This window comes from Oxyura jamaicensis, chromosome 11, assembly GCF_011077185.1.
Source record: "Oxyura jamaicensis isolate SHBP4307 breed ruddy duck chromosome 11, BPBGC_Ojam_1.0, whole genome shotgun sequence".
Lineage (NCBI taxonomy): Eukaryota > Metazoa > Chordata > Aves > Anseriformes > Anatidae > Oxyura > Oxyura jamaicensis.
The window spans coordinates 7,488,473-7,513,897 of record NC_048903.1 but is presented as its reverse complement, the minus strand read 5'-3'; the positions used below and the strand labels follow the sequence as shown (position 1 = coordinate 7,513,897).

At 36.2% G+C, this 25,425-nt stretch overlaps 1 protein-coding gene and 2 long non-coding RNA genes across 3 annotated transcripts in view; 1 reads left to right on the top strand and 2 right to left on the bottom strand.

The window, feature by feature from the left end:
- ITFG1 (integrin alpha FG-GAP repeat containing 1) overlaps positions 1 to 25,425 on the bottom strand; it is a 72,900-nt gene that overhangs the window by 16,081 nt on the left and 31,394 nt on the right. Inside the window, exons 9-13 of the mRNA XM_035336753.1 lie at positions 19,627 to 19,721; positions 13,112 to 13,284; positions 5,204 to 5,354; positions 4,632 to 4,740; positions 1,560 to 1,603 (exon numbers count right to left, since the gene is read on the bottom strand). Coding sequence (XP_035192644.1) covers positions 1,560 to 1,603; positions 4,632 to 4,740; positions 5,204 to 5,354; positions 13,112 to 13,284; positions 19,627 to 19,721 — 572 coding nt within the window. The remainder of the gene's footprint in view (positions 1 to 1,559; positions 1,604 to 4,631; positions 4,741 to 5,203; positions 5,355 to 13,111; positions 13,285 to 19,626; positions 19,722 to 25,425) is intronic.
- On the top strand, positions 328 to 25,216 carry LOC118172683. Its single transcript, XR_004753818.1, has 3 exons — positions 328 to 448; positions 13,675 to 13,688; positions 25,206 to 25,216. It is a non-coding gene; the product is annotated as an uncharacterized LOC118172683 (long non-coding RNA).
- Positions 5,413 to 11,921, bottom strand: LOC118172681. Its single transcript, XR_004753816.1, has 2 exons — positions 11,196 to 11,921; positions 5,413 to 9,296 (listed from the first exon to the last, which is right to left on the bottom strand). It is a non-coding gene; the product is annotated as an uncharacterized LOC118172681 (long non-coding RNA).

Sequence of the window (25,425 nt, the reverse complement as noted above, 5' to 3'; positions counted from 1 at the left end):
GCTATGGCAAAAGGTTTGATGTTTTCTGGGGAGTTCTAAGTATACCAGGAAACTAAATTCGAAGAAATTACAACTGCATGTTCTGAAAAAAACAGAACTCATTCAATATTTTCTGAGAATGCAGCATCTTGATGGACTTCCTGAATTTAAAAATACTACACAAATTCAAAATTGTTATTATTCAGCAGTATTTTATTTAAAGTGGCTGAATAATTACTTCTCAAGTACCAATATCTATTTAAAATAAATTCTTTGGAGGCAGAAAATGTGCTTAAACATCAAAGTACATGTACAGGGGGAAAATGGAAGAAAAAAATCAAAGGGACTGGTGGATTACTGGGTGATGAACCATGCCAAATGTACCTAAGTGAGAACAGGATGTGTGCAAGGGGAAATTATTTGTTAAGGTGGGAGGAAGGGGGAACAAGTGAAAAAGAGATTTAAAAAAGTCCCCCCCCCCCCCCCCCCTTCAAATGGCAAATTTAAGCTGATATTAGGGCATCCAGTTCAGTAGATGATCTTTCAGATGAGTTGCAGAAAGAACACTGAAGAAGAAACGACACATTTCACATCATGCCTCAAAAACAGTAAGTTGTAAACCATAAGAATAAATTGATAATGATGAAAGATGGGATCACAGCTTGAAAAGGAATAATGAATTGGCTAGAATGACAGGTAAGGAAACAGATAAAATATGTTAACGCAGAACTGTGAAAGATAAGTAAATAAGGTTAAAACATGCTTTATTTTTGCCAAGTAGCTGTGTTCTGGCATAACATACTTCATGGTACTTTCTAACAGAATTTCTTTTACAGTGAAGGCATGAGTATTTCAATGATCTTTATAATGAGGCACTCATCAACATCTGTTGTTCTGTTGTGAAGATCTACTTTCTAAACCTTTTGAGTTTTGCAATTAAGCTAATAATACTACCAAAACACCTTATTATTTTGTAACAGCAATTAACCTTAGGACTTAAAATAGGCTTGTAGAAAAAGTTCATATTTTTGCAGAGCTAAGATGCAAACGCTAGCTTTGATTTCTCCGAGTTCCTCTTTTAGGCCATCTTTCACTGTGAAAACGAATCTGCTAACTGAAGGTTTGGTGGTTGATATGCAAGGTCTCTGGAGATGATCAAAACACTTGAAATAGAAATTAGCACATGAACATGTAACTGATCTGCAGAACCACTAGAAGCAAATAAATTCCTTTCCCATCCCTTCTATCCTTCATGGTACCCATATACTCTATGTTGGCCCAGAAGTTGCTGTCAGGCAGCCCATGGCTCAGTCTATCCCACGGTTTTCTTGTATCTGTATATCCAGACCTTGTGATGCTGCCTAACAATGCTCACTGCAGAATCAGTCAATTCTTTTTGTCTCTGAGCAGGCAGCTGGAGAAAGATATGGGTCTCAAATACATAGAACCTGCCCAGTCATGATTTGGATTACACATTCTTCCAGTCAGTAACTCTTCTCAGTTACGTATGTGGACATCTCCCAGCATAATAAAGCCCCAGCTCATCTGAAGCTAAATAGTAAAGTTAAAGTTATACTTACAGTTATTTTCCGAGGACAGTCATTAGAACAGAGGCCACTGAGAACTGCAAGTACAAAAAGTGAGCTTACGGTGTGTGTATTAACATCCATCTTACAAGCACAACCTCTGAAATCCATTAGAGTATATTAACAGATGTCATGTACCATTAAAATTCGTAAAGAAAATGACTTCCTCCTGTATGACTTATGTACTTTTATTTTTTAAAATCTGTTTGAGATATATTGCTTTGTAGAAATTAATCAGCTAATCGCTGTTTTGTCATACCTCATTTGTTAGGCAGCTTCCAAAATATTTGCCAGTTGAAAGAATTCCAAGTTTTAACATGTTAAAAATAGTGGACTGCACATTTTATTCATCATCCTTCACTTCTAACCATTTAAAAAATACTTGACAGATATTCAGCTTTACTGTTTTAACCGGTAAAAAGGAAAGCAAAGGCTTTTCCCCATATACTAGTGACAGTTTTACAACTTGATTTAAAGCAATTTACTGAAATTCTAATAAACAAAACTGCCGTTACCCATTTATGCTATGTATTCAAAAGTATTACAAGCATATGGGTATAATGCTACTTAATATCTAAAGCCTATAAGTTGTTAAATTACTTGTTAGCTTTAAAAATCAGTTAAATTACAGAAATACTAAACACAAGTTTCACTAAGTGAGGGATAATGAAAGCCATCTGTTCTATAACCTAAAATACCGTGTCACATTATCAGAATATCATATTAAAATGCCTTTTAAAAGAAAATAACAGCAAAAAGAAAAGTAACAGGCACATATGCATACAAGAAATCTAAGGTGTCATTACGATGCAACGTTCAGACTTAAATGACAACAGCTTGGTTGAGAAGCAGCTCAGTAATGGCCATGAGCAGGGAAAAAGATACAAACAAGACCTCATCAGTGCAGCAAACATAACCTCTCCATGAGTTATATTGCCAAGCAAGTGCTGCAGACAGAGAAAATAAACACGTGGACCAGGTCATTCTGACCGACAGGAAGCTTCTAAAGCATTTTCTATCTACTTTAAGGTTCCACTGAGGTTCAAGTATAAAATGTTGGGTGACAATTAAGTCCCAAGTGGTGTACATAAAATGTTCAGTGTAGCAGTCTGATCAGAAACTATTCCAAACTAGAGTCAGAAATGGTGCTGTTGTAGCGAAGGACCGTTTGTAGCATTCTGAGTGCAAATCTTAACAACTGTTATAACTCCCAAGTTATAATTTATTTGCAACTTAACATTTGAGACATCCAAATACAGAAGCATCTGTTGTTTTTATACAGTCAAAAACAAAGTCTGGACATCTGGACAAATAAAATGAAGGTGTGGCAAAGCACAATTTGAAGACTATGTCTGTATCTACTAATATACTTTTAAAGCTATGAGTTTATTCTAGACGGAGGTGTGTATGCAAGTGGCACCAACTCTGCCCATTTTGATGCAAAACAGCACTTTGCAATTTGCTGTTCAATTTCACTGCTGGAACAAATCATCTGACCAAGTGCATTGGACATCAGATTTAATGAGCAAAACTGCTCTCATTGTCCATATACCAAGTAAGTGAACACAATGCATTTAGTGATACATCAATTTGCATAAAGCATGTTTTGTTAGAAATACTCTCCCTGTATCACAGCACAAATTTTTTTAGACCACTCTAATTCCCATTTCATGGGGTTTCTATGCAGAAATGCTCACACCCTGAAATGCTAAAAAAGGCTTACTTTGATTTTTGAGCTATAAGTACACACATCGAATCAAAAAGCACGTCAGAAATTATTCCTCTCCCTCCTTCAAAATATCACAGTTGTTATTCTAATGTAACTTCATGAAGTAAAATATTTTTCTAGAAGGCTTTCTGCATGCTCATGTTTATTATATTACCCATATGCAGTATTATTTAAAAAGAAGGCTTCCATCAACATGGCAAATCACTGTAGTCCGTTATGGTGAAAATAAATCCCAAGCTAAGGAGAAAGTAATAAATACATCAGCCCGCAGTAGTGGCTGCAGTTCTTATGACATGTAGAAGGCTGAACCATTAGGTGTATTTAAGTAAAATGAAGACAAATGCAATCTTTCCACAGCAAACCTCCAGTTCACTGGTTTAGCTTTCTCCACATAAGTTTACTTACAGCCTCATCTTTTACTCTTCCTCAAAAAAATCAAGCAAGATAGATAAACAATGGACCTGAGCTTTGGCTCAACATCTTTGCAGTCTGGAAGAATTGGTACGCCACGCAATTTGAACATTTAAATACTATCAGTTACAAATATCATAATCTAACTCTAGCCTTTTAAACCAAGGCTTTAATTCACATACCCTTGCTATGTTAACTGTCATCCTAAATTGTTATAAGTATGATATATTTTGGGAAAGCTGTCGTTTAGGAAATTATTCTTACTATTTACTCTTTGATTTTTTTTTTTAAGTTGGTTACTTTTTGTTGTATGCACAGACGCAGCATTTCTTGTCATCTATCACTATGGACTGAAGACATGAATCTTCCTTAAATTTCTTTTAGTTTGAATAACTCAGTTTCCCTGCAGATTATATTTTAGACACTTGATAATTCTCCTTCTCCCTTCAAAAGCCAGCTGAGAAATCAACTTTTAAAGACCTAGTACTGCCTTTAGAATTTTGCTAGAATGCAAAATTGGTTAATGAAAGCTCCAGGATGCAAGGAAGGATTTAGACTGCTTCTAGGTAAGAAGTGAAATAAGACATTCTTGTGAAAACAAAAATACAAACTCTAAAGATGATAAACCCTTAAAGGAAATTGTTGTCAGAACTGGTAAAAACAGGTAAAGTGCTGAAAATAATGGCCAGAATCAACTTGGAATATAAGTAAGTACACTAAAATAAAACAAGAAAAAAATAGATAAGTCATTTTTGTTTGGTATCAAAGTATAGATTCTGCAATATACTTATGCAGTCCTTAATATTTTCCATGCCATGCCTTTTCTCTTATCACACACAGAGCATTACCATAATATTGTCATACACAGAAGATCAAATATTCCTCTCAAGATCTGATGTTGATTGGATTATATGGTAGTAACTTACCAATAACTTTAACAAAATAGGCATCTGCCTCAAAGTTGTTTTTTAATGTATGGATGGCAAAGTCCTTGTTGGAATAGCCTTTGCTTACTACAATGATATCCAAGATTCCCTAGAGGGAAAAAGAAAACTTTCAATTAGAGTTCTGATTTACTCTAGATAACATGTAAATTTAACAAGTAAATTCCCTTAGGGATGGAGCATGTGCAGCAAAGTTTATGCTTCCACTACTAACATTAATAATACCTTTCATATCATATTAATCTTAGAAAATATTAGATAGAGACCTAACACAGGGCAACACACGTGGTCCGTGGCTTCTTTCTTGCCATGGAAGAGGGCAGCTCAAATGGAGCATACGGAGGACCAGCAAACTTTTAGTCACTGATGGGCTGCTGCTACGTGCCCAGCTTCCAGAGAGCATCTCAAGGTAGCAGCAATGTCCCAGACTAAAGGCACCGTGTGCCACAAGCTGTAAAGCAAATGTTTATACAAAGCAGTCCACCAACGGCACAGAAAGACAGATACAGCAACACAGAGTGATGCTGCTTGCTGTAGTAAAGAGCTGAACTTACGTCTTCATATATGTCAAAGAAGGTTGCTACCACTGCGTCCTTGATTTGATTTAGATCTGAGAGCTCCCAAAAAACTTTAAACATACGACGCACGCTCTTGCAGCTCACGTTATTGCATGGGACATTTTCTAGTAAAAAGGCTTGTTGGTTGCTGTAAAACATATATATAACAACTTACTTCCTATAAAAAGTCTAAAAAAATATTTTTCTACAATATTTTTCTAGTGTCCAATACAAATGAAGTAAATAAATAAAAATATTAAAACAAAACCCCAAAGCCAGCAGCCAATAGTTACTTTCAAATCCATAAGCATTTATGTTAATTTCACAGGCAGAATTACAACCATTATGTCATGCCTGATTTAAACCTATGAATACACTAAATAAATAGCTCAAAATCAGCAGGAATAATTTCATTATTCTTACTTTATTCTGATACAAGTTCAAGTGCACCTAACTACCATTTTCCTTAATCCCTCCCCATGGTCTGTCAGCTTATATACTACTTGAAATGTGTCAGTGCTTTTTTCATTATTTTATGACAATCTGTTCCCACCTCAAGTTCTATTAATAAATTTTCTTACACATCACATGATGTTTTACACATTTAAGATTAAATCTCATCTCCATTAGTACCTTTGCAATTGTTTCAAAGCAAAAACCAAGCCAAAAAACTACCAGAGTAGTAAAAATTGAATGGGATAAACCAAGTTAGACATTTGCTGTCACACAACAAATAAACAGAGAGAAAGGCTATAATACTGAAACAAGAAAGCAGATCGGAGTAGCAGGTGTGGCATAGCAAAAAGCCTCTCTTCTGAAGAGCTCATCTAATATGCATCAGTTTGTTGGTGGGAGGCACAGATGAGTGACACAGGGTTCCTATCTGCAGGTTCATGCATGCACCCTGATGGCTAGTAGCATCATACGTAGCCCCAGATATTGTAAGGTTGCCACTCTCACTGGAATGGTGGAAACCTTCAGGACTTCACCAGCTGGGAGTCTGATTCCTTGGCAAGTCTCAGTTACTATCCTGGGAGCCCACAGGGATCCATCACTGCCTTGGCAGTGGGAACAGATGAAGTTTTCTCTTTCCGGGGGCAGAGCCAGGAGATGGAGCAGCCAACTGCTGCTAGCTAGCTGCAAAACTAGCTGAGCATGTCAGAGCCCAGGGCAATTACCAAAAACACTTCTTCACTATGACCTTGAACATAAAGAAGGTGACAAAAAGGTGTTTTTCCAAATCTTAACAGCATCCAAGGCCTCCAGGATACAGTCACAGTAGCTTCAGCTTTTTTCCTTAGGAAAGTTTTTGTTTCTATGGAATATTTCAGGTAATTTGCTTCTAATAAGAATCGTATCCCACAATGCTCATATTTTTATACCATCCTTTTGAGAAGGAGAGAAAGGCAAAACATTCACCTTGAGGAAAAAATATTTCTGACAACATAGTAATAGTTTCTTTGCACACCGTCAAGTTAGTATTTCAAAACCTACAATGGGAATAACATAGGATTTTGTTCACTGTCAGATTTGTCTAAAATCAAATGGCATGTTTAAATATTTTCCTCAAAACCTTATAATCACGTTTCTTGAGCTTCTTTGAAAAACAAAAAATAGGCCTCTATTTCTCTGCCGTACGCCCGCATTTGACTGAGCCTTAATCTGAACAACCCACTTGTTACAATGCCACTGTTAAAAGCACGAGTATATAGAATTAATGTCTAGCTACAAATCAAATTAGGTGATCTGCAATATTTAAAGCTTTGTGTTATCTGAACCTGAGAACTCAGAACCATAACTTGAAATTGCTAAGTGCTCACATTCTTATTTTATGTCAAATTAACCAACTATAAAATTAAGGTGACAACTCAAGCTAAGCAAATTGTTTCAATTTCTCTTTTTCATCATCATCTTGACATAAGATGTATATACAACATTGAAAACAGAGTCCAAGTAACTGCTAGCCATGTTTTATCTTTCTTGATCCTCAATTCCAGACCACTCCCCGGGCTGTGCTGATATGGGAGCTGCCCCGTGCAAAGTCTCAGCACAGGAGGGGGAAGCCTTGGTTGGGGGCCATTATTCCGAAAGACTACAGCAACAGGAGAAGTTGCAGTGCCTGGCTTTTTGCAAAGGGAAGAGCCATCAGCTGTTTGCTGCCTCCATCAGCTGTTCAGTTCTTTCTTGGAAGAACTCCTGAGGACTGGATTTGGCCTGTGGGCTGCTAATTGAGTCCTTATGCTTTTTTAGGGCTTTAATTAATTTATAATTACCAGAATCAAAGCATCTTCCTCTGTGTTTTATTTCTACTTCATGCTATGATTACCAAGAGCAAATTCATGACCTTATTATTTTGAACCAAATTTTGAAGGAGATTCACAGAGTCAGAAAAAAATCTACCTATAACAGTAAAAATCAACAACATACTTAAAATGACAAACTAATGTCCCTTAAGGCCTCTAGGAAAACACAAAGACAGACCGTTACAATGATAAAACCACAAACCAATGCTAACGTGCTACACAAATGCGTAACAGACAATAGAGAAAAAAATCAGCTGAAATACCAAGAATTCAGAGTTCTTTTGCGCTGTGTATTAAGACTAGCACTATCACCCTTAACCGGATACTTGCTGAACTTTTATGTTTATTAAACATTTACTATTATATGCACACCATTGTACTCACAGTGTTACCAACTAGTGCCCTACCTGCAGAACTTTATCTGAAACAATTTACAAAGGATGCTCAGGAAGTATAGAATTGGCTACAGACTGGAACCTTCTGACTGAAGGCCACACGCAGCAAAGCTAAATCTAGTAAGACTGAATTACTAAAAGCATGGCTTAACACCAAAGACAGCCTGAAGATTCATCTCAGTTTTATTTTAACATGCTCCTTCACAGTTACAATTAAATACGTACTGCTTAATTTCATACAACTCTCATTCCATCAGTTTTAGGCTATGCCATCTGCAGTTATGCAGGGGATGTCTAAACAACTAATATCTTACTCTAGACATTCAGAATAAATTAAATTGCCTGTTTTTTTTAAAACTGCTTATCTACAGTCAATCAATTCTACATTTTAAAGAAGTTCTTTATCTAACCCTGTTTCTGAAAGTGATGACTAAAAATGATTTAGGAAGAGATGATTTGGTCAAATGAGAGTCCTTTTAAGTATACTCATGCAAAGGATTAATACACATACCTTTATTTAAAACTGTGCATGAGTGCCTGGAGAACTTTGCAGAAGTGTGTTATGCTTAAAGATTTTCATTCAACTGTTCACATTCAGTTTTTGATTAGCTCCAAGTGTCAATCTTTACTGCTATTTGTCATTAGTAGGCGAGATGGATACTAAATTTCCATCTATACCATTACTTTATTTAACCCGTGAAAAACATTCACTCTGAGTAAAAGCCTCATTGAAAAAATGATTCCTGGATTATGTGTTTGCAATGCTAGATGCCAATTATGAGTTTTCTACTTGGGAAACAAGCAGTTAAATTAATTATTTCATCTAGTTAGGTGGCTGAACGAAGTACAAGCATTACAGACTCCGATGAAGTAGTTAGACTTCCAATATTGCCACAGTGAATTTAAAAACAGCATGTGAAAAAAAATGAATATATTTAGATAAGATAGTAAGTAGAGATGAACCAATCAGTAACTACTGGCAAAAGCCCTTTACCTTTTGTTATTCTACACACAAATTCTAATATAGTCATAACTAGTGGAAAGAAAAAATCATGCACGTATGTAGCCTAAAGGAAAACCTGTAGACTGGAATTCTAATGTGCAGGTTTTGAGTCAAGTCAAAAGTTAAAAGAATTCACAATGGACAGACCAATACGTTAGGTCTGACTGAATGCAGCATTCTCACCTGTTCGAATTCATAGACCTCTGGAGTTCAAACCCCCCACCACACTTGCAACCATAAGCGATTCCTTTTTGTGTTGTTGCTGTTAATAAGGAATGTATCCATCCTGTCAGAACAGTGCACGCCCTTATTGAAAATCGACTGAATATGACAGGAGATCTAAGACTGGTCTCATGGCAATTCTACGAGTATCTGAAGCTATTAATCACCTGGAAGGACAGTAAACTGAAGTTATTCCCAAGAATGATAAATGTTTTTATTTCAGTGTTCTATAGGAATTAAAAAAAATCTGAAAGTCCTTTCCAGGTTTATAATAAAAATAGAATTGATTTTAGCCATATTCTTCCATTGTCATATATCAGTATATTTTCAGATTAATAAAATGGCTTCTGCTTCCTTTAATTTCTTTAAGTTACAGACAGCAACTGGAAGCTAGGCCTTCCACACTATGCCACAGACTGAGGCCAAGAGTTCACAAAAATGCTTTTATCATTTAATCACAGTAATCAATCACTGGAATTAGATCTGTAGGTGTAGCATGAAAAGCTTCAAAAAAAGAAATAAAAAGCTTGATCCAGAAGTGTTTAAAATCAATTAAATAAGGTTTTCATTTTATCTTGATCTAATTTAAGAAGAGCTTTTAATTTAATTCCCACACCTTTAATTCTCTGACCCAGTTACAAATTTTAAAAAGGAAGCATTTGCTTGTGTTTCTCAGAAGCAATGCATTTACAGTACTGTGAAAGTGACATTTGATAGTCACTACAGAAAACATTTCCGTTACCTTTCAAAAAATACAGGGAAAATACCGTGTTAACACACAACATATTTATTTGGTTTTATTATTATTATTATTTTTTTGCCAGACTTCCTCAGTTTTCTGAACCCTACTTTGAACAGCCTGTCAAATCACCTGCCAGTACTTTCAAGTCCTTATGCCTAATTATGTCACTCAATTTTGAAGTCAAGTTTCAAAATAAGTTTAAGACACACCCAATGGAATAAATAATTTCAAAAGCAAGGAGAATAAAGACAAAAGTGTACCACAGTAATTCATTGCTGTGAGACAGGTAACTTCCTGGGCTTTCATAGGAGTAACTATTTGTAAACTATTTAAACCTTTTACATATTACATTGCCCGAAGTATATGCCATCCAGACAAGAGAGGCTCCTAGTAATATTAAAAGATAAAAACTTTGAAAAAAAAACCTCTGAACTCCATAAGTCTTCTTTCTAAGCGTCCTAGCCATCATGATACATGCTAAGAGATAGCTTATAGTACAGCAGAAAATGAAAGATTTGTGTGGCTTTAGAAAAAACAAAGGACAAGAATAACTTAGCATTTTAAATGCCTCAGTATTTCAATGGAAAAGGAAAGACCTTGGTTCCAGTCTGCTCTCTAGACTTTTTATAGTCTTTTTTCAATGACTGCTGAACTGAAGATGCAAACTCGCAACTGAGCAAGGCTATGAAGAAAAAAAAGACAAATTCAAGAATCAGGGACTGAGTGCTTTAACTTTGCCTACGCTGTTACTGCCCAGAACTTGCATCAATTTCTCCTCTGCCATATTTGAAAAAAAGAAAAAAAAAAAAAAAAAAGCAAAACCAAACCAGCTGCTGTGCTACTCAAAGGCTGCCGCGCTAGTTATGTCAGGGCTCAGAAATACAGTGGCAGAGCTCAGCTGCTCAGTCTCTGAATCACAACTTTGTGTAGGCAGAACACAAGCACGTAGCTCTTCAAACTGGGTCATTTTTAGAAATGTTTTTAGGCAGGTGCACGTAAAGAACTCCAACACAAAGATGTCAGTGGGTGACTCATGTTTAGACAATCACTGGAAGATCTGGATTGATTCTAACTTAAGCATCTCACTTCTTCCTGTATACTCTTTTAAACACTATACAGTGAGCTCCTCAGTTCTTTTCCTTATTGAGTATTAATTCAAACTATGAGTCCGTACCCAAGTTCATCCACAGCACTATACAGAGGAAGATACTACATACACCTGTGACAGAGGCTTAATTTTTCCATGTAATGCCCAAATGCAAGTATTCATCATAGATCCCAATGAGAAAGATGTTGAGACTTAACAGGGTATTGATTAAAATACCTTTTATGGGGGATGATGCGAGGAAGGAAGAGTGGATAGCATAGATAATTCGGTGCTGGAAAATCCAAGCTGTACAGTATCAGCAAGACTTCTAGTCAGGGCACATGCTGTGTATACCCTGTTCATAGTGAGATTCACTGGCATTAAAAGAGCTCTTTTTTTTCTTGGAAGTGACCAATTCTACTAATTTCTACCATCAAGCAAAACGATGTTCACACGAAAACCTGCCACTTCAAGGTAAAGACAAGGACATGCCAGTGGCATTATCACCAGATGCCAAGTGGAAGCTGCCTACAGGCTTCTCCATTATGATTAGCTGGCTAAGTTTATCCTGCAGCCAAGTGATATGTGCAGAACAGCAGAGGCATGTACTCAGGTCAACTGTTTAGTGGATCACTAACTCCTTGATGTACAATACTCTCCCAGTTCGGATCACTACACCTGCTGTAACACCAGATTGTAGCAAGACAAAGCATTGGGAAAGCAAACAGTGAAGAATAAAAGAGAAGAAAAATTACACTGACAAATTTAATAGGGAAGACTAGAATCATTTATTTCCCTTCTCTAAGGATTTAAGCACTGTGGTATATATTCTACTAACAACACATTTTCTGTCTGTGACATGCTGTTATGGCTTAACCCAGCAGGCAGCTAAGCACCACAAAACCATTTGCTCATCTGCCCCTGAAGTCTTCCCCCTCTCTGTGGAATGGGGGAGAGAATCTGAAAAAGGCTATAAACTCATGGGTTGAGATAAAGACAGCTTAATAGGACAGAAAAGGAAGGGAGAATAAACAATAATACACAAAACAAGTGATGCCCAACACAATTGCTGACCACCTGCTGACCGATGCCCAGCCAGACCCTGAGCAATCGCCTCCCCCCCCCAGCCAACTCCCCCAGTTTGTTGTTCAGCATAACACCATCCGGTATGGAACGGCCTGTTTGGGTCAGCCATCCTGTTTCTGTGCCCTCCCAGCTTCTTGTGTACCTCCAGCCTCCTCGCCGGCAGGGCAGCACGACAAGCTGAGAAGTCCTTGACTTAGTGCAAGCATTGCTCTGCAACAACTAAAACAGTGTTCTCACCATTGTTCTCATCCTAAATCTAACACACAGCACCATACCAGCTACTAGGAAGAAAATCAACTCTATCCCAGCCAAACACAGGACACCTGCCTAATAGGTTTTAAATAATTTTAGTGATCACAGAGCTGTAGTGAGAATTAAACTGAAGTTGGAAGACCTGTCTTCAGCAGTGGTCCTCATCACCATGTTTTATTGCAGCTGTTCTCTCTCTAAAAGGAAAGATTCTTCTCCACTGTACCTTGAAAAAATACATAGTCTTTGCTGTTGACACAAATATCACTTTCCGATGCACAATTCAATAGTCAAAAAAGTCAAATAGATTTCTACAAACATTTATGAGCATAACCTAATTCTGTTGCCTCAGCTACAATAAATCATAGATGATAAACTAAGTAGCAAATGAATCCTAGCTATTATAAATGGAGCATCCAGTCCTATGGAATTTGCAGAACATACTGGCTTTTCTGATCACGTAAGCACGCGACACTAAAAAACCTTTTAAAAAAGCGAGATTTCATCTTAAATAACCGGTTGCTTGGTCCTCCATAAAAGGGGTCAGTGGGCAAGACAGCTCAAAAAACTTGAGATTTCAGCAGATCAAGATCAAACTGTTGGAGCACAGAAAGGTATTGCCATCTTTCTGATAACAAGAAAGTAGATGAAACATCCAGATGAACAAAAAAGTAGGAGCAAAGAAATACAAGGAAAGTTAATAAAAAGTCTATAAAGTCCTTCACTAAACACTAAAATGCACTAAGATGTAGTGGTCTGCATGACTGATGACTACAACCATTTATTGGTCTTCACTTCTAGGTTTACATATACTTCACCTTCCAGATGTGTTCCTTAAAATAGCAAGAGCATCTGGGTAGCCATCCATATTGTAATCTCCAATATGAAGGGTAATTGGAAATTTAACTTCTGATGTCGTTTTGTCAGTTTGATGTGGTACGAAGCCCCAAACAGTGTCTTTATTTTTGAAGTCTTGCAAGACTGGAATCCACTGTAAAAGAAAAGAAAAAAAGAACAACAGATAGGTAAGGAAATCCATTTTATGTATTAAATGCACCCAATTCTACTTAAAACGACTGACAGGTCTGTACTGCATCACAATTCGGAAATGGTTTATGAATTTCCAAAGAGGAACTAAGGATCATTTCACAACTCTGACACCAAATGACTGTTTTCATAGGAAACCTTTCCTATGTACTAAATTTTTCCAGAACAGAAAAAAATAGATAAAAGTTGTAAGAATAAAGGACATGTGTTTTTAGAAAGCATCTAGTGTGTAGCAATGTTCAGGAAAGTCTTCACTGAAATTCATGCTGGCCTGTAATTTATTTATTTTTTTAAGTGTAGCCACATCTAAACTATCAGGCCTTCAGATCCTCAGTGATTTTTTTTTTGGTCTAAAATTGCAAGCAATAGGCAGCATTAAAACTGGAAGAGGGGTACACCCTCATTAAATCTGTGGAAGTACAAAGGAAGTGCAAAGTACAATTTCAATTTCTCCAGGACAAGAAACAGAACAGATCTATACTTTTCACAAAGGGCTGCAGAGGGGCTAAATAGGAATTTATCTTAATTAAAATCAAAGTAATTTCACAAGCTGGTATTAAACTGAAGTATGAGGGTTAACATTTCAATTCTACAGAAAGAAAAAATCAGTGCCATTTTTAAAGCCAGAAGTAATTTTCTATGTCAGCTAACTGACAACGTCTTCAAAAGAACAGAAGGGTGCCATCCTCAAGGATCACTATCAGCAATGTCAACAGCACTTAACAGCATCTTCAACATCTCTCACCCAAGCCTTAATTTAGCAATTTCAGGAACCAGAATGAGATCCCTGACAGCATTGTTTCCTGCTGTGGAGAGACACCCTCGCTAGCATCATCCAGCAACCAACAACATTCCAGCCACATGGCAATTGTCTGTGACACTTGGACCTGTCTCGAGAGTACACACGAACATGAGACCCCCCCCCCCTTTTTTTTTTTTTTTTTAAAGAAGTGCACTAAGGTCAAATTTATCTGGTTATCACAGATAGCTTAGAAACCTAGAACAGGTCTGCCAGATGTGCATATACTGCGTGCCTGCCTGTGTAACTTGCAACATTTGAACTGCTAAGATGATCCATAACACACCACTGATGAGAACTCAAAGTTTCATTTAGACATACTTGGTCATATTCCCCTCTTCCCTCCCCCCAGCATACGTATAGCTATTTAATTACCGTTAGCTGCTGAAAGTTTGAAGAATCCAAGAAAGAAAAAAAAAAGGAAAAGACTCTCAACCTGAGAGAAAATTTTCAGTGTTAGACTTTGCACTTCCCTGTCATACAGAGGAGTTGAAATATTACTGTACAGTAAGTTTGAAAAATTAATTGGAATCAGAACCATGAAATACTGTGTTAACGATTCCATGCAAAATAATAACTGCCATTGCAATGAAATCCAATTATACTTATCGTATACTCTCTAAATATTGCTGTGTACAGTAACAGTATTTTAAAGAAAAAAATCAAAAAGAAATTTTAGGAGTAAACCTGAATTTTTACTTTTTTAAAACTCTACTCAGAAAATGATTCATAAAAAGCAATTTCACCATTATAAAGGCTACAGGAAATGCAAACATATAAAGCAAGAGGCGAGGAAAACAAAAGCCACCTATTGCTACTAAACATCACTATGCATCTTACTGAGCCAGTTGTGGGACTTTTTATAACAGCAGTTGTAGAACATCTCAAAACATGAGTCTTGTTCAGTCTGTAACCAGGACACATTTTGGTTCCATGCATAGTTTACTCTGACGGTTTAAGTTCAGAGTAATACACATTTTTGGTGAAACTTTCTGTATATTTCTCCTATAACTATTACTGAGGAATGGAATGCAAGATGAATTGTTCATGTGGCTTAGGACGTACTTCAGTACAGAAGGCAGAAAAATAAAGATAGGTTTGTCAATAATATAAATCTGCTACTACTTTACAATTTGTTAACCCAGACAATTACTTAAAAGTTGTAATAGCAAGTATGAAGCTTAACAGGAAAAAGACTAAAACCATTCTTTTTCCTTTTACTGAAAGATAGAAATAGGTGGGATATAATGAGTACACACAGCTATTTCTTGCAGTCTCATCATGCTTTTTCCTCTTACCTACCTAAGATGAAAAAAAGATTGAGAAACAGTTAATATATCTAAAAGAAAATTTAAATGAATACATAAAATTGATTCAGAGAAGGATTTACTCTTCACTTTATGTTGAATTTCATTAAATACTTGCATTGATATAATTAAAACATTTATATATTCCTTCAATTAACGATGTTATAAACTAAAATGATTTTTAAGTGCTTGAAAATCCATTCTCAAACTCTTCAAATATTTGTTTTTCGTCAAGTAGTAAAGAGAATGCTTTATTGCCCTGTGAAAACACAGCTTCTTTATCACTTTGAAAAAGATCTCAAATACTTAAAGATATTCTAAAACTTTTTGCACTCACCCCACTTAACTCAAAAAGGGTTTGTTTCTCTGAGTCCACGTTATTCTATACATTAGGAAACACAGTTCCCTTGCTCTAGAGCCTGCTCTTTGAACCAAAAATATGGGGGTATTGCATCTTGTATTTTTTTTAAGCTTTGGCCAGGAAACCTATTCCAAACAATTAGCCCATCCTGCCAGCTGCCCAATTCCAGACCCTGTAACACAGGCACTGAGCTTGCTGTGAGTGAGAAAGCATTTGGAAATTGGTAGTCCGTTCCTGGCCAATACCTTTCCTGGAAAGGCCAGGGTTTCTCCTCCTTTCGGTGAGGGGCACTATATAGCATCCTGTACAAAGATTGAGAGTGACCTGACAGAACTGGCCACAGCAACAGAAGTCCTTTTTCCTAGGGGCTCCCCTTCTGCTGTCTGCATGCATTATAGCTCAGCTGCACATGAAGAATAAATCCAGTAATTTCAGGAGGTTTTTAGTGCATATGAAGGTCACCTGAATTCCATATAAAACTGAGTAGCCACCACTGCAAAAAAAAACACAAAACACCACCATACATTACACCATTAACTTATGGTGTCCAAAGCCCAGATGATAATCCCCAGCATTACTTTAGCGAAATAGAAGAGAATAACTAAAGCAGTAAGTCATATTTTCAATACAAGAGCGTGGCTCACAGACTCGTAGCTGCTTTGAGAAAGACAAACAATCCAGAGATGTGCGGATCTTGCATAATCTGGGATTAATGAAAGATTACATCAGCTGCAATCCCCCCTCCCCACCTTTAAACTGTTGCAGAGGAACCAAGAAAAACTATTTACAACGACAAACTACAGCTGATAATCAGTGCTGTTGGATACATGTCTAGCCTACAGAATGAAACCAGAAAGACCTGTGGTTTGCTAAAGGACGTGTTGCTATGTTCTACACCACAACTGCTGTATTTATAGAAGGAATAAAGCTGTACTCTTTCTACTGTATAGAGAAAGGTTATAAGAACGTTCACAGTTATAAGAACTAAGGTTATAAGAATGCTTAGAAAGAAACTCTTAAGTTATAGGACTGAAATGATACTGCTTGGCTCAGGAAACAAATAAAAAAGTCATACTGAATACTAGACAAGATTAAGAGAAAGATTAGTCATCTCTAAGAATATCACACTACCTACAGTTTCTACAATAAACATTACCAGGGACTTTAAAACAAGTTTCAGGGAGAGCTCAGTCTGATTTTCAGAATCAGAATGAGATCTAAATCAGCATGTTAGTCTGCAGCTTACTGCAGGTGAAATTCAAGAAGTCTGAGGTATCCCAATACCAGCTACAATCTGAAACAGCATATGGGATTCCCGTCCAGATCTGGCCGCAGTTCTTCTGTTGCTGTGGAAACATTCACATTCTTTCAAACTTCTAGTAGGTCTGCATCTCCTTAAGTCGCTCGTATGCAATTCTTTGGCCTGACCGTTGGCCTCATCATCCAAAAGAAGGAAATTTACCTGAGATATTTCTAACACTTCTGAAGATTAAATGGTTAAATAAAATATAACCTATGGTGAGAGAATTTCATCCTTGAAATTTGAAAAAATTCTCTTAGATCTGCTTGGCTTTCCAAGTAACCATCCAGCTACGCCACACACAGCACAAGGAAATATAGCATAGACTGACAGCTGTCATGCAAAACTAGATCTTATCAGACCAACAACTCCAAAACCTGACATGCCACTGAATGCCTCTTCATAGCATAACTGCTCAGAACCACAAATTCTACAGATATGTATTTCATCTCAGTCTATCCCACAATACAATAGAACCACATTAACTGTTTTTAATTTCTATTCATCAAATATCACTGCTTGTTTTTTGTGACAATGAAAGACCAAACCACTTCCAGATACAAGATTTTTTTTTTAAAGACAGTCATGTAATTTATTATCCTTAAGACCCTTATCCTTAAGAGAAAATAAGTAATTTTCTCAAAAATTTGTAACTACCAAAAGCACTCCCACAAAACTCTACAACAAAAACTGAACAGAAGTTATGGATATGTAGCATCTTCTACTTTTTCTATAATAGACTTGAAATCTGTTTCCCATGGATTCCAGATAGTTATCTAGCTGTCACACACAGGATACCATCTCCTTGTTTCAATACTTTCTGCACCACAAGGGCTTATTATTTCCCTGCAACTGTAAAGTTTTAATTAAACAAAGAGCATTTATCTTGGTCTGTTGCCACAAAGATTATATTTATCAATTCTCATGAAGATTAATTCGTTTAGTCAAATATCAGAAGCTGGGTCAGTTGATCTTACAGATGACCAAATGCAATGAAATTAAACGTTTCACTTCCAAATAAAAATAGGAAGCAAGACGTTTGAATAGATTTCTACCTGAAGAAAACATGCAACATATGGGAAAAACTTTAGACATGAATTAAGGTACTGACATTTTCTCACTTTTTCATAATGGGAAAGTTAAAATGGTTTAGAAGAAAAAGCTCTATCACTTCTAGATGAGTCAGAATACAAGAAAAGAAAATGCAAGATACCATTTTTTTAAAAAAAGGTTAGTTCAGAACAAGTCATTATTGTCTGCCATTTGATATTGTCATTTTTAATTAAAAAGTCATTCTAAAAATATGCAAGAAAAATTGCTTTAAAGTTTCTAGGTAAGCCTTAATACTTCTTAATGCTTTTTTTTCTAGTAGGATGAGAATCTGTTGGATTCTTCACTTCCTAAAATAAAACGACAATATTCAGCTGTTAATTTTTAAACTCAAAGATCATTATCTTAGAAACTATTTTAAATTTGAAATTACAGTGTAATTGCTAAATTAAATATACAAATTAAATATACGGAGATGGTCAAAAATAGTATGTTAGAAATCTAATGTGTTATTAAATAGTTGACCTCTATCAAAAAAGTGAAATTGTGAAGGAACAGGAAAACTGTCTACGTACAATATTACTTTAGAGCACACTACAATAAAAGACTCAACTTTGCCAAAATTCTGATATTATGTAAGCTGCTACACACCTTCCTCTACACATTACTAAACCACTTCCTTCCAGAAACATATCATAAATAGCATATCATACAGCTTTTGTTTATCCCACTGATAAGTCATCCACCACCGTCAAGTAACAGCTTTGTACCCATCAATGGTACATGGTATTTGTGTGTGGTTCATTTTCCACAATGAATTTACTTTCATTTGGAATATTTGTCTCAAATTTACTCCAGCAGAAAACATCAGATGTCTTTTGCTTCTTATCAATAGGGAACTAAATTTAGAGCTGAAGGACAATGTCTTTTGACAAAGAGCACCCGAACTCCTCAAAAGTGAAATGCAAAACGCAAGCAGCATGTTACAGTAACATAACCAATGTGACGTGCTTAACAAGTCAGTGTTCTTCCTTTTGACAAGAAAGCAAAGCAAGTATTGTGAACTAATCATCCACTTGCTGTATGCACATGCTATGACCTGTAAATCAAATCCCACTGTAATGCTGTGTATCCAGCAGCACTATAATCTATTCCCCTGTGAACACAGAAAACAGGCAATTTAAAAAACAAAACAAAAACCTGTGAGCATGGGAAAACATGTATTTCTAAGCATAGAATTGCCAAGATTAGAAAACCGGAATGGATACATTACTAGATCTTGAGTTACTTTCCATCAAAACTATAGCTTGAGGTAGACAAATACATACCTACATAAAAATATCTTACATACTATCATTACAGGTAGAGAAATTTGCTTTTTCAGGAAATAAAAGTTACTTTGCTATACCGTATTGATTCATAAAACACAGTATTTCCTTTTGTCTTTGCAATTCCAAAAGTCACAATACCTGATCCAGTCCTAGCTTAGTTAAATAGATGGCACTTTTTCGACATGCTTGGTCTTCACAGACTGGTAACAAATGTTCACTTTGTCCATCACCATCTGCCAAAGAAAAAAGATGGTCAACATGTATTTGCAAAATAAGAAACTTTATTTGCAAGAGATAATTAACAGAACATTTTTAATGTGAAAAATTAGACCGAAATAAACTAGACATTGAAAAAATCCTTTACCTTTGTAATCTCTCATCTAAAAGATCTCATCAATCTTTTGTTTGAAGATTATCTTTGTTGAGTATTTTCATCTTGATCCACAGTATAGAGGAACTTTTAAATTTTATATCTGATGATAACGTATTATATTTAGAAGTGTAAACGCTTATTAATTTACTTAGTCCCTGTGTTTAACTGGGAAGAAAATTACTCTTTATATAAATCTACCATTACAAATCTACCATACAAGCTAATCCAATTTTTGGACCAATTTTAAACTTCTGTACTGTCAGGAAGACTAAAAAGAGTCATGAGTTAATCTATATTAAAAGGTAAAAAACAACACTGGAAAGTTGACTAACTCAATGGCTGATATTCCAGGCCTACAGAACTAGGTAAATCTGACTAAATCACAGATTTTTAAGAAAGCTCTTCTAGCACATGTATTTCCAAAACCTTTAAGAGAATAATGACCTTCTATATGTTTAAACAAGCAATGTCTAATTGCATCGAGAATTCTGACGCACAGAGCATATAATGAGAAATAAAATGATTTTCCATTATTAACTCCAGGAGAAATCCCCACGTTCACATTTTGCAGCTCTGCCTTGAATATTCCCAAGCTAACACAAGTTACCTCGTGTGGGCTGAGAACGAGGAAGAGGGAGGCAGCTGAATGTAAGCAGCCCGAGAGAAGCTAGAATTGCTGCATTAATGACTAGTGCTGCAAGTCCTGATTATAACCATATATGCCAAACTAGACTTGCTAGAGAGATGCCATGCCCAGCACCATAAAAGCTTTAGAGAATTTGCTTTTCCAGGCTATGAAATCAAGGCTCTAACTGTAATGCAAAATTCATCTTTTCAAATTGCCCCATAGCCCATATGGTTTTGAGCAGCTTGGTATTAATATTTTAAAGCAACTGTAAAAAATCCATTTAAAAAGTCTCCTTAGTTAATATTAAAAAAAAAGCACAAAACCAAGCCAAAACACTAGATCACTCTCAAAAGTTACCAAATCCCCTACTTATTTCCATATATACTACTGACTGCAATCAAAACGTTTTGTCACAGCTAACCTACACCATAATAAACGATGCCTCAGCTTACCAGATTGTATTTCTATGAAGACAAACCACCTTTTGGTATACATGTCCATACGTAGTTAAAATCTGTAGGTATCTCCCTCATTATTTAAGGAGCTGGGAGGTGGAAAATTGGGTCATAAAGGGCAGAAGGACTTGTAAAAATATCAGACCTCCCTAAATACCTCCAAGTGATAAAGCTGAGCCACCACCTTCAGTGGCTTTCTACATGCCATCTGCCTCAAGTATTATTTTATCTCACAGCACAAACCCTCCTAAATTATTATGGCAGCTCTGTTATCAAGTACAAACAATTTCGGATGTCAGTTAGCCTAGGTAGAAGTTCTAGGTAAGTCAGCAACCAAAGAAATGAGGAAGTAAATTACCACTGAACAGAGAAATTAACATAGCAACCAGTGAATTTGACAGGTCTGAAATCAGCACCAGCTTATAAAGCTGTTTTCTTTCTGCATCATTCAAGTAAAACAATTAAAGCAGGATACTTATTCAGAATTAATGTTTTATGTACCATGAATAAGAACTGTGCCCATTATTGCTAACTTCAACAACGAGCATGAAAAACATAGCAAAAGAAAGCTGGAACAATTTAAGTGTCTAACTTCCCAGCAACCATTTGTAACATTTACCGTATACATCATAGTGAGCTCTTGATAAAGCTGCCTCATTGAGAACTTCACTACCATTATCTTTCATCCAAAAATGAACCAAAAAAGACTAGGTACATATTCACACTGCAGGGCAGGCAAAACAAATTCAACTTTAAAGGCATCAAGTGAAGTGCCAGCCATGAGAATATAGCTGGAAATAGGACATCAATGAAATGAGAATATCTTCTGAGCTGTAGCAGAGTAGTTTAAGAAAACCTACAATTAGTTAAATACTGTCTTACAGAACAGCAGCAATCAAGAGAAGGAAAGCCCAGCATTCTTCATGTCTGTCACACTATTCTCTCTTTCTTCTTCTCTAGTTTTTATTTCTAACCCTTGTCTTAAAATGCACAGATCCTTCTTTTATTATTAAGGTTATTTAATCAAAAGGCATTTTCTGAAGAATACTCAGATTTGTCAAAAGTGATAACTGCTGCAAATGATTACTGAAATGTTATGTTTCTTAACAAAATAGAAATAAGAATAAAACCCACCCAGAACATTGGCTAATATTACATTTAAATGCAAATCTTTCCTCAATCTTTGCAAAAAAAATCCTTCCCCCCCCCCAAAAAAAACCCTCCCAAACCAGCCCTAAGCATCAAATTAGAGAAGAATGTTTCATTTTCCACTTTTTATATTGCCATTTTACACTGTCCTGACCTGCAATAACTAGAAATACAATTTTTCCAGTATTTCTAAAGCCTGTCCAAAGGCACTAGTAGAAACAACAAATGGATCCAGCAACTTTTCCACTTTTGAAAGAAAATTGATTCTTAATCTTTGTGCTTCCTACCTTGAAGTGCCAGCTAAAATTCCAGCTTTTTGCACAACTCTATAGATCTTGAAAACCACATGAAAATACCCCAGGAGCTGCTCAAAGAACTCAATCTCACTGTAACAACTAACCTATCTTGGACCTATAATGATAACTCGTCTCATCTTCATGCTTGGTTTAATTCTCAATTTAAATAAACATCCTTTTTTTTTTAAAAAAAAAAACAAAAAACAACAAAAAAAAAACTCCAGTCTTGAATTTAAATTCCTCCACAAAGGAGGAGGAAGCCAGAAATGAAAAAGGAGTATCATTAGCACACTTGCTCCAGCTCTATTAGGTTTTCATAGGTGAAAAAACACGCACGTGAAGCTCTTTTGGGCTTACTAATGAATACGCCATTGGTGATAATGGCTGGATGAGCTCATTAGATAAACTGAAATAAGCTGTACTAGCCACAGATTAAAAGACAAGGAAAAAACACTCCGCATAACATTAGTTGATAATGTACTTCAACCTACATCCAGCTAAACCTGACACCCACATTGCAAGCTCTATTTATTTATTTTTTAATAAATGTGACCATTATAAAAATTCTTTCTTTCTGGGATCCTTATTTTAGTCACCACCAGTGCAACATTTGTTTCTATACATTTTAGGAGATCTTGACTGCTTAGCTGAACATTTTATGAACATTAGCCATTTCCAAATTAGCTTAGATACAAATGTAAATAAAATTGGACACAGCTTTAGTTCAGTTATACATGAGAAGAAATTCCCTTAGTTACATACGAGATCTACTAATATTTAAACAAGCATGTATATTTTTGATAGCTGTGCCAACAATATTACCTTTGTAAGGCTGCATGTAGCTTGCATGTGTTTCTGCGTGGCCCAGGGGCTCATACAAATTTACACTTCGTCTAAACAGTGAAATGCCTTCATTTTGTCAAACAGTACAGAAATACCATACATGCAAAATTTCACTACACGTGTTTCATCCTAGTACAACTAGTGACCAGGGGAATTAGGTGTTAGAACCCATCATGACATTTACTTCTGGAAATTCTGTTATCTTTACTCATCTCCTAGGGTCTACTGGTCTATCCTGTGACTGTACGGATTTTCTCCAACTTTAGTTCAAGTTGCTAGAAATCTCATGGTTAACATTACTTGTAAATCCAGTGCACCTCATAGCACTAGGTGTGCTTAAACATACCCTAGACTCCCAATGTACTTTGGTAGCTTCACTCATCTTGAAAGAAAGCCTGTGTGACGTAAAAATAAACACTCAACTGGTAGCTATCATGTTCTCAACACGTGACTCTGGCTTGTGATACTAGAGAACTACGCTAAGAAAAAAAGATATCAAGCTTTATAGGTAGTGGAAATGAAAAAAGAACAGTCCCACACACTCATCAGCTACAAATCTGTATTTATGTCAAAATATATAAAGATAAAATTAGAAGTCTTATATCTTCTACAAATCATATGAGAATTGTTACTTACAACTACCTATTCACTGCATTTCAATGACAAGCCATGGGCACAAAGACTCCTTTCCATGTCTGCAAACTGCTACTGTTCCAACCCAGAAAAAAAATAACCCAAAAGACAGAGATTGTGCAGATCACTGGGAGTACACTTCATAGATTGTACGAGAAAAATTACTTGCAACTAAAGCTTGAAAATTCTATGAAGATGTTCAAACATAGCTCAAATCTCTTCCATCTCTTCTAAAAATACATATGAACAGAAGAAAAAATACCCAAATAAAATTTAGAACACTATATTTTTAAAGTGTTTTATGTTCAAAATTCAATAGTAACATACAACAACAAACGGATGTTTTAAAACAAGAGCACAAATAGCAAACAGTGCCTCAGTGCTACTCTGAGGGTCTCGTTGATCCTCCTGAGCATTTCACTAAATCGCACATCTACACGTAGGTGTTGTGCTGTCCTAATTTGTTATGGTGACACTGGAGTTCGCGTAGTTTCAACTCTGACAGTTAGGGGACTGCTGTAGCAGGTCCATTAGATTTTTCCCCTTCCATTTTCAACCAACTGGATGATCAGCCAAATGAGCATAGACCCTTTATGAAGAAGAGCAAACAAAGCCACACACACACTCGCACGTCCCTCAGTCAGTTCTGTCTGGTAACTAACTTACCACCCGCATCCTTCCATAACTAAAGAGGCAGATAAATCTATAAATAACTAGGCTGACTAGCCAGCAGGTGCTGCAATTGATAGAAGACAGCATACAACCCTGCACTACCAAATTGATTTTTTTTTCCTCTTAGGACTGCTAATGAAGTATGTTCTTCCACACTAAGGAAAAAAGATCTATACCTGATAAACTTCTTCCAAAAATCACGATGTATCAGACAGATGCTTTAATAAGCATGTTTATCATATGTTAAACATAAGTAAACCGGCAACAAGATTTCTCAATTCAGGTAGTCAAATTCCTTTAAAACAGAAAAAGGTGTTAAAAAGTGGTATTTTACAACCAACTTGCAAAACAATAAAGTTGGCGGGTGTATGATCCATTTTTTTTTAAGCCATTTTTTTTTTTTTGCTATAATAAACTCATAACTTATTCCAGTTGTATTAAAAAACCTTTTTTCCCCCCCTCTGGGAGATAAACATAAGCCAACTATGCATGTTAAGACAGAAAGAACAGTCTAGCTTCCATAATTCTGGATCCGATGCTACATCAAAGCAAGGCACTTCATACACCGCACAGTCCTCATGCCTTCAGCACCTACTGTTCTCTCCTGAGAATATACATTGTGAACTGGCTGTGTTATTACAGACCTCCTGTCAGTGCAGTCTTCACAGTTCCTTTCAAAAAGGTGAGAAAAAAACATTTCCTCAGCATGGTACAATAAAAGCCAAGAAGCTTTTCTTTGCTGTTGATTTAAATTCAAAATAAGCATCAGGCATCTCTGTTTAATATAATACATCCTAACGCACGTTCATATGCCTTTTATTGCACCATGCACATAGCTTGCTCACATCTCTCCCTCACTGCTTTGCACTGTTCTCATTCTTCTTTCTT